This window comes from Enoplosus armatus, chromosome 1 (assembly GCF_043641665.1).
Source record: "Enoplosus armatus isolate fEnoArm2 chromosome 1, fEnoArm2.hap1, whole genome shotgun sequence".
Taxonomy (NCBI): Eukaryota; Metazoa; Chordata; class Actinopteri; order Centrarchiformes; family Enoplosidae; genus Enoplosus; species Enoplosus armatus.
Window position 1 is genome coordinate 25,771,886 of NC_092180.1, and position 14,687 is coordinate 25,786,572.

The 14,687-nt window shown below is 41.0% G+C and overlaps 1 protein-coding gene and 1 non-coding gene across 2 annotated transcripts; both read right to left on the reverse strand.

The window, feature by feature from the left end:
- Positions 1–1,682: 1,682 nt before the first annotated feature.
- trnat-agu (transfer RNA threonine (anticodon AGU)) lies at positions 1,683–1,756 on the reverse strand. Its single transcript has one exon. It is a non-coding gene; the product is annotated as a tRNA-Thr (tRNA).
- A 1,648-nt stretch (positions 1,757–3,404) lies between these two features.
- Positions 3,405–13,047, reverse strand: dnaja2a (DnaJ heat shock protein family (Hsp40) member A2a). The gene is made up of 9 exons (XM_070905036.1): positions 12,933–13,047; positions 11,536–11,595; positions 10,366–10,595; positions 10,121–10,201; positions 9,846–9,979; positions 9,545–9,741; positions 6,911–7,055; positions 6,319–6,446; positions 3,405–4,540 (listed from the first exon to the last, which is right to left on the reverse strand). Exons 1-9 carry the CDS (start codon positions 13,008–13,010, stop codon positions 4,352–4,354), a joined length of 1,242 nt encoding a protein of 413 aa, XP_070761137.1. The 5' UTR covers positions 13,011–13,047; the 3' UTR covers positions 3,405–4,351.
- Between the last annotated feature and the right edge of the window lie 1,640 nt (positions 13,048–14,687).

Below are 14,687 nucleotides of genomic sequence, written 5' to 3' on the forward strand. Positions count from 1 at the left end.
GGTCCGGCGGGGGACCTCTGCTATTATCTCGGACACGATTCCCACGCTCTGCTCGACATCTGTGTCCTCCGGAGAAGGGTCCACATCTGCTTTCAGATCGGACACACGGCGCACGCCAAAAGCCCCTCACTGTGGAGAAGCATCGCGTCCTTTGCAGCGAGCCAAGACACAAGGATCAAGCTCGCTTCGGCGACCCGCACGATTTCCGGCCAATGTCTTCAAAATAAAAGCGCACCAAACATTTAAAATAAAGAGAGGAAACCCATGTCCAGGTGACATTTTCACAGTCAGTTGTAATGGGTCTGTGTAGCCTACTAGGGCATCATATGTGCTCAAAGGAGTGTTTGTATGCCTCTTCTCTAACGTTTTCATGTTTTTCAAGAGTGAGATGATGTCATTTGAATTTTCTGACACTGATCCACAGAAACAAGATTTGATGTGAAATGCAAAAACCACAATTTAATTTACAATTACAAATGTAAATCGCAAAATAATTAGCTGTGTTAGTCTTTCAGTGGGAGACTCATTCCACCCAAATGCACAACAGAGCGCCACAGGAAATCAATCAGCTCCTCCCTCTGAGTGTCAGACACTCAGAATAAACAGACGGATTCTGGACTGGATTTCTACCAGTACAATATACATATATATATATATATATACACACACACACACACACACACACATATACATTGTTATTGTATATATCTTTATTTTTATTTTATTTCTTTATTTATTTTTATATCTTTATTTGTACATACTTCTCATTTTCTAAATGTATGCTACTTTTCTACTCTTGAATGGGAGCACCTGTGACTGCGTAATTTCCCCCCCGGGGATCAATAAAGTATTTCTGATTCTGAGGGCTGCACAGCTACCTCTGGTAGTCAGTCTATGTGGGCAGGTCTGTACCTGCTTTGCACATCTGGAAAGAGACAGATTTGTAAAGTTGAATGTTTTTGTTGCTCAGTGTAAAACTAAGTACAATAGCATCAAAACTGAAACATGTCATCAAAAAGCAAAGTGCGTCAGTGTATTAAAAACAAAGGTTGTTTGTTCTCAAGTGATGGCTTTACAGTTATAAAAGTTATACGTCTCAGTTATGTATGATTTGGTCTTTCTAGCTTTAGGTTATAAAACAATCGTGCATGGTGTAATGGTGGTGGAAGATGTGTTTTTTGAGACTCGGCGTTTTGCAGGTCTTATTTTGAAGACTGCCCCGTCTAACTTCCGCTATCATTGTGGCCCACTCTGTGTTCGGCTTGCCGCATCTAACAGGACAAAGTGGTCCACATCATTCTTTGTTTATAGGTCGTCTTCCCTCCTCACTCCCGGATTAAATGCCACAACCAGTTGGATAGAAACCGTAGACATCGTCCTGAAGCATAGATTACACTATAAACGGCGTTTGCTTGTTGAAATGAAGAGTACATCTATAAAGTGGATTCATGATTTTCTTCACCCAAACCCTCCATTGTAGTCTGACGGATTTTTGGTTCAGGAGGCCGTTTCCCTGCCGTGTGGTCAGCTGGGTGCTTCACATGAAATGTTTGCATTTTCTCATAAACCACCCCACGGATCAAATCATGTTTGAGAGGGACAAATGAGAGAGATTCACTCTGCGATGAACAACGAATAACAGGAAGTAAATGAAGAGTGGAGAAATACGATAGTACAAGAAAAGGCACCGCTGGGATTCGAACCCAGGATCTCCTGTTTACTAGACAGGCGCTTTAACCAACTAAGCCACGGCGCCGGTGCTAATACAGCAGAAAATAGGCGTTTATGAACAATCACTTGACGGAATGACGTAACGCTTAATCATTTAATCTTGGTTTACGCATTGTGTTAACGTTAGCTGACAAAACAAGATTCCCAGGCCCAGCGTTTCAATACATTGCCAATGAAAATATGTGATAGTAAATATGTGGTAGTATGGTGCGAACTTGCAAGATTGGCATTCATATAAATAAATAAATAAATAAATAAATGCATAAGTCGGTTACAGTAGTGTACTGGCAGCAACAGAGCAGCAATAAATAGGTTTAGAGGAACTAAAGTGCAAACCTTCTCCTGAGGAAGCCGAGCCGATCTTTGGAGTCAGCACTGCCTCCTTGTGGCCATGTCTTCATATTACAGCTGAACGACACCCCAATGACATAACCGACAAGATTAAAAAAGAAAGATGAAAATAAAGATAAATGGACACAAGGGGAATTAAAATACATCCATGAAGGGAAGAAATCTAGAGGCCATATTCAGAAACATCCTAATGCTAAAAGTAGCTCCTAATAATAAGAGTTTTATAGCACTTAATTTCTATTTCAAAATACCCTTTTTCAAAACTCGTTTTCCCCTGTGTAAATACACTTGTATTTCATGCAACTTCTTATTTCACAATGTGACTTTTCATGACAGTGGTAGTAGTTACCATCCTCTTACCTTTCAGCCAATCACACGTCCCCTGCCTCTTAAACTAGCCAAGCTCAACAACTGCTACAAGAATTAGCCAGTTAGCATCTGTCAGCTAGAGCAACAACAATGTCAAAGTGTTCTGAATGAACTATCTAGCTGCTGTAAATAAACACAGTACACCTACATAGAAACTAACCCTTTTGTATTTATCCACTATTTCACAAATTGTTGGTTCAGTTATATATTAAGTCTTTTATTTATTTAAGTCTGAGAGAAGTAATGCACTCATCGCATCAGCCTTTTGGAAAAATACAACAGCCGTATTTTGATGGAGGTGGTGCGTTAATAAGAATCAAACAGGCTGAGACAATCCAATAACACCTACCACTGTAAACATAGCAAGTATTCTCTAGCATACAGCCACATGGTTAGCTTAGGAGGATAAATACGAAAGGGTCCATTACCCCCAAATTACCTTGGCAAATAAACCAAACTACCTGCACGACCACCAGAGGTAGGTGAGAAAATATTTGTTGTAAAACCAAACTACTCAAAATGTAGGTAAAGAAGAAACTTGTCATCATGGGGTAGTGATCATCTGCCACTTCAACAAAAGCCATTAGTGTCTTTCCATTTACTCAGACTGAGTGATGATGGAGACTTTTTAGGATGACTAGATCTAAGATGAGCAAGGCATTTTGGTCAGGTGGCACTTGCTGTCAACAGCTATTATTGAGAATAGTTGGCAGACAATGCTGACAGGATCTGTGGATTAGCTCTAGTCACCGACACACGGCTTCTGGGTAATGTTTGGAGGCTTTCAACACCACAAACCCAAGTCTATGCATCCTATTGTGTTCAGGTGATTGCAGAAGCATCAAAGCCGATCTGCTCAGCTTGATAGAACCTCTAGGTTTATTTTCATTTATTTGGTGAGATTATTAATGAGAATGAAGGCAAACACAAGGCACCACACACACACACAACACTTTGATAGTTCAACAATTTATTCAACAACTTCATAGACATGTTAAGAAGTGTGCCGCTTTATTTGATGTTTGCTTAGTGCAGGAACCAAAGCTTTTTTACATGCACATGGTCTCAGCACAGATACAGACTATACTTTTGTCATTTCACTTGTCATTTTTCTTTTTTAAAAATCACACAGCTTTGAATACAGCAGCTGAAGAAGCTTACCAACAACCAGTTCAATGATATACACAATAACCAATTTTCTGTTTGAATTAAAATATAAAGAAAGGAAACGGGTAAAAATCTACAATGAAAATAAAGCTGTAAAAATCAGAAACAAGTCCTACATATGGCGCTGAGAGAATGAATCCATGAATACATGAGCCCGAGGATCTGCACGTCACATTGCTCAGCTGCTTTGTCTGTGTATGCACATTGGTTAGTTCTTAAATTAATTATATGAAAACAAAATGCAAGTCACACACTCTGCAAACAAGAAACATTCCTTTCTTCGGCTGATCTGGAGTTCCCATTAGCGGGGGAGAATGGACTTTGACAGGGGAGACAGAGGAGTAGAGGGGCGACGGGTCCACCCTGAACACCAGATCATAGTCCTACATGGCATGGTATTTACTGGGGCAACCATTTGTTTTGATAAATCTTAAATACATAATGACTTCTACCTGAAGTTGCTGTTTAAAGTGTCTAAATCTGTTTCAGGTGCAGCGTAACAAGTCTTTGGCTGCCCCAGTGCGAGTTCCTCAGACAAAGATCAAAATAATCCCAGCACACAAGCCAATAACATAAATCAACAATTCCGGGTGCCATGATTCAATATGTCTACTTGATCTGTGTCTGAGGAACTACTGAGCCTTTATAGTCTGACCTACCTCCCTGTTTACTCTGCAGCTCATACATTTTCTCCCCAAGTAGAACGCGGAGTCACATGTGTGAGGGTACGAGACTACTGGTGGGCACACTGTACCCCTGGCCCGTGGTGGCCACCCTCTTCGTCGGAGCTGTCGTTGTAGGCCTCTCTGCGGCTACCCGATGTCGAGCTCTGGCTGACGTCATAATCCTGCAGGTCGACCTCCTCCGTGTCTCCAGTGATGATGGGCGGCTCTGACCGTGAGGGCAGCATGTCCTCCAGCTCCTACACATGGAACACATTCATCATAATGCAGCTTTAACAGATCGCCTCATCGTGTTTTCTCACCACGCAGCAGTGTCAACCAGTTGTGAGGCCAAGAGTTGTAGTAGTAGAGCAGCGCTACAGACGGAATTAAGCCCTTATTCAGGAACTAAAATCAACTCTATTCCCGAGTGCAACTTCTTCAGGGAGAATAAGAAATGTTAAGTGCTCAGTAAGTCGCCCATTTATGGACAGAATTACTGGTATAAATTTAGCTGCAAATTCGTATTGGTGGAGGCCTCAGCCTTCTCATTAAAAACACTGAGGGGAACATCTACATTGTAACACACAATGTCCTTTCCTAATCAAAAGCCACAGAATGACAGATCCAGTATCCAGAAACATGGATGAGTACAAGGCTGGGGCCTACAGACTCACACGGTCGGTGAAGGACGCTAAGAAAAAGTACAGGAACAAAGAGGAGTCGCAGATGGAGCATTGCAACAACAGACGCCTATGGCAGGGGCACAGCAGCCCCCCCTCAACTGTGAGTGCAAATGCTTACCTAGCTGATGATCTGAACTCATTTGTTCTGGCAACAACACCGCTAGCCCGCCGGCTAATAATAACATTGTTAGCACGCTGGCTAGTGCGGCTGGAGTGACTTCAAACGCCGGGCATGAGCAAACACACTGTGACTCAGCACAACATGAGCTGCGGGCCCAGATGGCATATCTGGGCGAGTGCTTAAGTCCTGTGCTAATCAGCTAGCTCCAGTGTTCACCACAACATTCAACTTATCACTATAGTCCCTGTGCATAGGAATGCTTCTCTAGCCTGCATGAATGACTACTGACCAGTGGCCCCCACCTCAGGGGTCAAGAAATGCTTCGAGAAGCTGATCAAGGAACTACATCTGTGCCTTCATCCCTCGTACGTTTGCATACGGGCTAAACAGATCCACAGATGATGAAGTCTCCCAGATTCTGCAAACCACTCTCTCTCATCTTGACAGGGGGGCTATATGAGACTGCTGATCAGCTTTCAATACCATAGTCCCCCCACCAGACTTGCTAGTAAGCCCATTTAACTGGGACTAATAACTGGGACCCTGTGTGTGATCTTGGACTTCCTGACTGCCAGGCGTCAGGGTGGGTGGACACACCTCCAATTCCCTCACCCTGAGCACAGGATCCCCCAGGGTTGTGTCCTCAGTCCCCTTGTGTACTCCTTACACACACACACACACACACGACTGTGTGGCCAGGTTCAGCTCCTATTCCATCATTACGTTTTTGACGACACAGAGGTGGCGGGCCTGATCTCTGACAACGATGAGAATCGTTTCAACTATTTTGATTAATCATCTAGTCTAAAGAATTTCAGCAAATAGCTAAAACAAAAGCTCATCACACATTCCCACCGTCTTATTTTGTGCTACGAACAGTCCAGAACCCAAATATATTCTGTTTCCTGTCACAGGTGACCAAGAAAGGCAGAAAATATTCACATTTGAGAAGCTGCAATTTTGGTGTTAATGGTGATTTTGATGGTATTTGGTGATAATGACTAGCTCACTGTATATTCTCCCACATACAAATCTGCAAAGAAACCCAACAGAGGAGCCTAAAATCTTGACCCTAAATTTGTGTTAAGGGTTTTATTGCTGTTGAGGCTGCTGAGTCACCGTCAACACTAGTAGAGTATGAAGCATTAACTCAACCCAATAGCTGTGCATCTTCCCTGTAATGAGCCAAACAATACCAGAGTTAATAATTAAAAGGAGTAACATGTCATACCACAAGTTTCTCAGGGCTGATCCAGTTGTTGTCGGGGAACTGGACATCAAACTTTACATACAGATCTCCCTTCTCAAAGGGGTTTCTGTACTGTGGCATGCCCTCTCCTCGCACCACGCGGACGGAGCCTGGAAAAGACGCAGGATGTTAAAAGACAGAAACTTCCGAGAACTGTTGCTGTGTCCTTGTCTCAGGCAGTCCAAGTCCGGCATCACGGGAGCTGCTTAGTAGCTTCTAAATGTGCCTCCTTGTTGTGTTCAGCTCTCAGCAGGAACCCAGTGTGTGATCATTTTATTTGCATTCATACGTTATAAAATCTGCCCAGTGTCAATAAATATTCCCACAAGTGCAAGTAAAACCCGGCCACCCATGACATCTTTGTAGTGATGCATAAAGACAACATTCTCTGCACATACTTTTAGGCAATACAGCACAAACGTCAGCCTGGTGTGAGGGCATGTTAATGTAACACATTCCTTTGTCCTGCAACTACGCCATCTGAGCCTTTCCTTCATTATCATACAGTGTGTTCCTGGTAAATGTGATTGCTGAAATGTTAAAAATAGTGAAGAGAAACAGATGAAGAGTTAACCTGGTTCAATGACTTTGCCAGCAGGGTACTTCACAACGATCTGTCTTCCGTCTAAGTGTTTCAGCATAAACTGGAAGCCGCACAGCGCCTCCACCAGCCCAATCTTGTGGTTCATGAACAGGTCATTGCCATCTCGCCTGAATGTCTGGAATCAGAGACAGAAACGGTTAAACACATTGGTTGATTAACTTTTTATGACCTTTGAGGTTTGTCTTCTGTGAATACCTAAAAAAAACAAAACAAAAAACCCAACATTTGTTGTTATTTATAGGCCAAAGGAACTAAAAGGACTGGCCACAGTCTTCACACAATCAACAGACCTACAGCATCTGCTGGTGAAATACAGCACTGCAAGCACAAACAACTTAAATAAAGCACTGCAAACCAAAACATTTATTAACTTATCTTCAGTTACTGAATGCACAGAGAAGCAAATTACACATAACTGACTTAGGAGTGGCGTATCAGTAACATCCGAAGCGCTTGTCAATGTTATCTGTAGTGCTGTAGTAACCTTTTTTGCTCCAACAATCCACCAACGTATTCTGACCCCTCCTCCTGATACCTCTTGGGAGATAGAGCCAGGGGCATTGCTACAGCTAAGGTCATTATTTTACTAAAGAATCAAGGAAAAATCAAGGCATGCCTCTCTAGTTTGCTTGGTGTGCTGGTTAGCAAGACAATCCAGACACATCTTAATCTACAATAAAACTCAGCTAACCTTCAAAAAAATGGTTTCATACAGGTGAAAAAGCCTTTGACTTGCAGTGTGTTCTGTACTGTATGAGAGCAAAAACATCATTCCAAATCATTTATATAAGAGAGGGCGCCGGGTACAACCACAGCAAGAACAAAGGTGTTACATTTGAATTTATTGATCCCCCGGGGAAAATTTTACTGTTCATCACAGGAGGTATCCACTCATGTAATTCCATGTCCTAAGTTTGTACAATGTCATGCTCTGACAGCACAGCACTGTCAAGACAATCTGGTTCTCAGCACTCAAGACAGTCGAGAGGTTCGAAGCACCACCAGCTGGACCCGACTGCTGAGACAAACTGCTCATTCAACTCCGCAACCCTGTCACAGAAATTGTATATCGCTCATTTTGATTTATACCCTGTTATACCCTTTCTAAGCACAAATATTTCACCCCTTGAGATGGCTGACTGATGCCCTATGAGCTAGGTATCAGACAGGTTTCTTATCTGGCGATAACCAGCTTTGTTGTGCCAAAGTGTCCTGTGACAGTACAGCGACGGAGCCAGATAAACAACCGAGTGCATGTGCTGCAGTTTTTAGGTGGATCTGGTGGTACCTCAGATAGCCTGAGGGAGGCTCAAGACTGGGTTCAAGAGCCTCACCCGGTTTAATGAGGCAGCACCGAGCCAATTTTATCCCAATAACATCACTTCAGTAACAACTCAAATTCAATGAAAGACAAATCAATTAAATTTAGCATCAAATCATTAAACTAAAAATGTTCAGCCTATCACAAAGAGCTTCTTAGCTTTAGTAATGAAGCTGTCTCCGTCACTATAATTCTACTGCAGAGCTTTAACGAATCTTACGATATGGACGTTAAAGTCCTCTATGCAAAAAGAAAAAGGGCTTTCATAATGGTCTATCAACTAACCTATCTGGTCAAACATAAGTGTCAAATGTGAAGCACGTGATAGGACACAATAAGTTGCTTAACAAACTATTTTTGATCATATATGAGGCAATCTGGGGGTTCTAAAGAAACTATCAATTCATCCAGGGAGGGGTGGAATACAGTTAAAAGTACTAAAAAATACTTTATTTTCATCAAGAGACGTCCTGACTGACAACTCTTTTGACAGTTATTTTTCACTGTCACACAAAATATACAAACGTGTATACAAATATGCAAATACAAAACGGCTACATTACACTCAGCAATTGTGGTTAAGCAGGAGACTCCACTAATTAAGGTTTCCCCTGCACGCATTTGTTTAACTGCCTAAACTGAATTGAGAGGTGAAAAAAAAAATCAAATACATCAAGCCTGAGCACAATGCATCAAAGGGAAAAGCAAAGCTAAAGAAAAAGAACAGCCACTATGGTGTTTGTGATCTCAGTAAGCTGTTTGAATTTGGCTTTTACTTTGAAGCAGCTTTTCTGTCTAATTAGTTTAAACATATTCCAGACATTTTGTTGGGATTTTGTGGATGTATAAAAAACAAATACAGCAAAACCTATATAGCTTATTGTACAGCATTTGTACAAGGTTGTCACCCATATGCTGCCTGTGTCTGATGTTATAGGCACCAATAACCACAAATGGATGTTTCCAGAGATATCTTGTGCACATGGTACAGTTTGTGCACATGTGCACCTGTTCACAGGTACAGTGTAGCGAAAGACCACAAAACAATATAACCTCGAAAGAAGTAGTAGGAAGTGGTGGCAAGGTGAGGGAAGTTGACTTTGGACTACGGTCAACTTTCTATGGGCAGGAAATAATTTATAACTGACACATAACACTATGATATAAGCAAAACTGTGTCCTAAAAAACAAAAAAGATTCCCCTATGACACAGCGCGCATAGTTGAAATTGAGGGCAGGTTAAGATGAGCATGGCTGCAGTATTGGGGGACAGGCCCACCTACCTCATTATCTTTTTCCTGCAGGACAAGGACTATATCCCCAGGCTCGACGCCAGGTGCCTGGTCAGCCTCCCCCCCAAAGGTAATTTTCTGGCCGTGCTTCATGCCTTTATCCACGTGTACCTCCAGAATCTTCACCTCCTTCACAACTTTCTTGCCCTCACATTTTTTACAGCGGTCTTTCTCACTGATAACTTCACCTGGAGTGGGTTAGAGAAAACGAGGTGAGGGATCTGTGCAAGTTAAGCCACGGAAATACACAGAAGAAATGCTTGATCACGGTTTAGATCACTTTTCCCCCTACCTTCTCCATTACAATCAGTGCACACAGACTGCATCTGCTGGACCATCCCTGGGGCCAGCTGTCTGATCATGATGCGCATGCCACGCCCCCTACATGTTGTACATTTTTGTACAGCGCCCGTCTTGCCTCCCTGCCTGCATACATACACGCCCAGAGATATTTATTGTTAGAAACTTATTAACATAACAGGATTAACAAAACACAAACACTGCAATAGACCAAATAGTCAAACAGACATCAGTGTTGACTTTAGCACCATGTTGTAGTCAACTTACCCATTACAAGTGCTACACAGTACATTCTTGCTAAGTTGTAGTTTAGTTGTTTTCCCATTGTAAAGGTCATCCAGTGACACCCTGTAGAACAAGTGTGATATTTAGATACCATACAGAAGAGTACAACATTGGCTGGTGCTGAACATCAAGGAACATTAAAAAACGAAATTCCAAATATGAAAGAATTTATAACATTTAAATCAAGCCTATATAGCCTATATATGAGTGTAAAAGCTTGGTCTTACTTGAGTGGATGGACCATGTCCTCTCCTCTCCTCCGACCTCCATTCCTGGAGCGACTCCCCTGGCCACCCATGAATCCAAAGAGCCCCCCGCCAAAGATGTGGGAGAAGATATCGTCCATCCCTGGGCCACCCCCACCTCCTTCCCGCAAGCCCTGTTCTCCATAGCGGTCATAAAGTTCCTTCTTTTCAGGGTTGGTCAGCACCTCATAAGCAAAACTGATTTCTTTGAACTAAGTTTTGGGGGGACAGAAAACAACAACAAAAATGTAACAAGATGCAATTTCAACAGTGGAACCACACAGCAAATCTATGGGAAATGAATTACAGGGCATACACAATACAGCAACTCCTAGCAATGCTGCGAGGGGGGACTACAGAAGCCTCTGTAAGAGGATTGAAGGGGTAAACAATTTTTCCCCACATAAGGTTCATATGGGAACAGAAGCCAGCATCCATTTGCCAGCTCAGGACCTAGTAAGATTTCCAGTAATCTTTCACCTCAGCCTGATCCACACCGTATCACATGCCCTGTCATTCAACATCACATATAACCTGCAAAAGGTCCAGCAGTTGGAAACCAATAAGACAAGTAGATTTGTAAAATAATTATACAGAATTTGATATTTGAAAACTCAAATGTTCATCAGTACAAGCACAATTTGTAATTAATATTAATTTGAACCAGCCATTTCATTAATGATTCAAGTTTCAAGCATTACGAAATAATTGCATTACACTGTTCAATCTGAAAGCTAAAAAACTATGGCAATTCAACAATTTAAAACATTACTGCAGTTGAATCAGCACCTCTGACATTATCTCAACAGAAATTCAACACGAGTTGTGTCAATCTCAATGACACTGGAAAGAATGAGCTGGGTAGTACACACATTATTTTCATAAAAATGTACAATTTTTCCCTTTAACAAATAATGCCTCCAGACTTACTTCACTGAAGTTACCATTTCCCATTGCTAACAATGTGGTCTCCTGCTGAGAAAACGGAACTCTGCCATAAGGGGAATGATAAGGCCCTTAATTCTTAACGTTTCCACCAATATTTCAAAAAATTAGACATAAGCTAAGGACAATATCATGTAGAGCTTTTGGGAGGTTTGTTATATTACTTCATATAATTCATTATACTTCTTATAATACGTCATATCTTACCTTGTCACCGGCATTTGGGTTCTTGTCAGGGTGGTATTCTTTAGCCAGTTTCCGGTATGCCTACGAGTACACAAGCAAGGGAGCCGTATTAGATAACGTTAATTCACAGCGGCATGACTCAAACACATATGAAGGAACCTTCTTAGCTAACGTTAATTCACACCGGCATGACTCAAACACATATGAAGAAACCTTATTGACTGTTCAGGTAATAACACGTGCCTCTCTGAAGAAACCAGATGTTACAAATGTCACACCACCTGTAACTGCGATAGCGTTTGCATAACGTGAAGTTTATGTTCAATTGTTTACTGTCTATCAGTTTCCTTGCGCGGTCGACAGAGTTACTCAGTGCTTTTAATTACACTAAAGCCGCAATTACTATTATGTCGAAAAATGGCAGTTCAAAATTTTATCGCTAACGTTTGGGTAATCGCACGTATGCTAATTAGCATATCTTGCTAGCACTAGCCACAGATGGCGTTGCGATATTGTTCTGATCAGTTACGTTAGCGAATGTGACAAGCGTTTCCCACCCCTTCTAATAAAGTTAACGAGAGTGCCTGGAAATAGAGTTGACTAAATACTGGACACTAAAAACGTGAAGCCATTAGTCATAACTAGGTTAGCTCACAAAGAGATGGTTAAAATGACACGCTAACGTTATGTGTAGTCAGCTAGTTAGCTGACGCTAGCTGTGTCTGGATTTAACGTTGAGATTTCAACTTAATGTTTAACGTTGTGTGTTGTAAACTGGCTCTACTAATCTGGAGGTGAAAAAAAATTCAGGGCCCACTGCAATGATGCCAGTAAAAGATGACTTTTTCTTTTGACAAACGTTAAAACGTTAACGTCACTGTACTGTACTGTCGGACTGAAACAGTGATCCAACACACACTACATGTGTGCCTGTCAGCTAACTTAGCTAGCGGTTCGACGTTTCCAGCCTTTGAGAAACACAAACTACCTCTGTCCACAACCTTCGACAGGCTTGGCTAGCTAATGTAAGTTACACGACAAACACCTGAGCTAAAGCTAACGTGAGGTCAATAGCTTGATTCGTAACGTCACAGGCTACCTAAGTTAACTCAACTTCGCGTTTGGTAAACGTTATGTTGCCCACGTTCACCGTTTAAGACAATACAACAATTCAAGGCAGGCTGTAGCTTAAAAACTGAAAAATCACCGGATTTCACGGAACCCATAATCATTAACGTTACAGCCGCATCGTCACATGAACATCCAGGCCAGTTAGCTTGCTAGCCAAACTCACAGCTAACATTAGCTAGCTGCGCATAGCAACGCATTTCCTGACTGTAGCAATTTTAACATTTTCAAACTCAAAACAGAAACGTAATGTAATGTCATGGTGTTTTCAGGATTTCTTGTGTAATTACCTTCTTTAACTCATTTTCAGTTGCGGATGGAGACACTCCGAGAATGTCGTATAGTTTTGTATCGACAACAGTCGCCATGGTGTTGCTGTGGATGTTGCTCTAGCAGGGAGGTGGGTGGACAAAGAGAAAGAGCCGGTGGAAAATGTTTTCCTCGCCTCGTGTCTCAGTTTCCGGAAAGTTAGATGCTCCGTGCGTCCTCTGCTGCCTCCAGGCTGCTGATACGCTGCATGACTGCTGTTCTGCCGCCACACGAACTACAGTTTATGTCTTAGAAAATCATTAATTGATAAAAAAAAAAAAGTGTATATATATATGTATGTATATAGTTACTGCATATCACACAGTGAACTGAACTCACGAAGTATTCAGGTCTTTTACTTAAGTAAAAGTAGCAATACTACATTGTAAAAGTCAAACATTTTCTTAAGTAATAGTCATAAGTAGCATCAAATATAAAAGTATGAAAAGTAAAAATATTCATTATGCAGAATGTCCCATTTCAGACTGATACATATATTACTGGATTATAATAAAAACAATATAGTGATGCATTCATGTGTACATCACTTTAATGTTGGGTTATTTTGTGATCGACTTTTTATTGAATTTGTCACATGAAAACCTTTGTACAGAGGTACCACAGAAGGGATTCTTGCACATATAAACAGTGTTTAACTCAAACTATATAGATATCGCCATTGCCTTGCAAAAAGAAAATAAAAATAGACAATAGATAATATTTGTGTAGGTCTTCTTACATTCTATCAAAATATTATATCATAACATTATATCTGTGCAAGAAAATGTGGCAGCAAATGATCTTTCTGCAAGAGCAACATCCCTAAAAAGATTCAACCATTCTTTCACTGATGGAGGCTCAGGGGAGAACCATGAGTGTTTTATGGTCTTCTTGGCAGCAGGTGGGGCTAATTATATTTACTGCTGGGTAGCTTAACCTATAATGATAGGCCTATATCATAATTTATTTAGTGATTTATATTTTGTATTAAAATATAAATGTAGTGGTGTAAAAAGTACATTATTTTCCTCAAAAATGTTGTGGAGTTAAAATAGCATACAATGGAAATACTCAAGAAAAGTAGCCTACAAGTACCTCAAAATTGTACTTAAATACAATAGGCTACTTGAGTAAATGTGCTTAGTTATATTCAATCACTGTAATTATATCATCTTTACATCTTTTTAATAACATCAGACAGCCATCCACTACCTTTACTACAGATAATGTGTGGTGTGTAATAACAATTCATCTGTCTGCTTGGTTGGAAATGTAGCTTCGTTGGATGGCTGTGGTGTTTGTTTTTAAGGGTTTGTTTAGGGCATGTGGGTGTGGGGCCCTGAACAGCCGTTAAATGTAGTAGGCCTACAGGTATGCTCTGTGCGTCTGCTTCATTATCGTGTCCCACTCTTTTTTGCTTTACTGTGAAAATGCAGTGAGATGTACGTTTTTGATAGCTGCATCTCACACACAACACAATATGAAAGATGTTTATTCATGTGTTAGCTTGACCAGATTAACACTGTAGATATTGTCATTTATTTAAACTTGTCAAAACAGTAGAGGCTAATTCAATATATATCGCTCATTACACTCTGGAGATTCTCAATACTTTTACCATGAAGTTTTATGGAGTCTCCAAATTAATATAAATACAAATTTGAATTCAGTTACTGAATTCAAACTGGTAATGAGTGACTTGTAATAAGTCAAATGTATCGCCACTGCTAATGAGT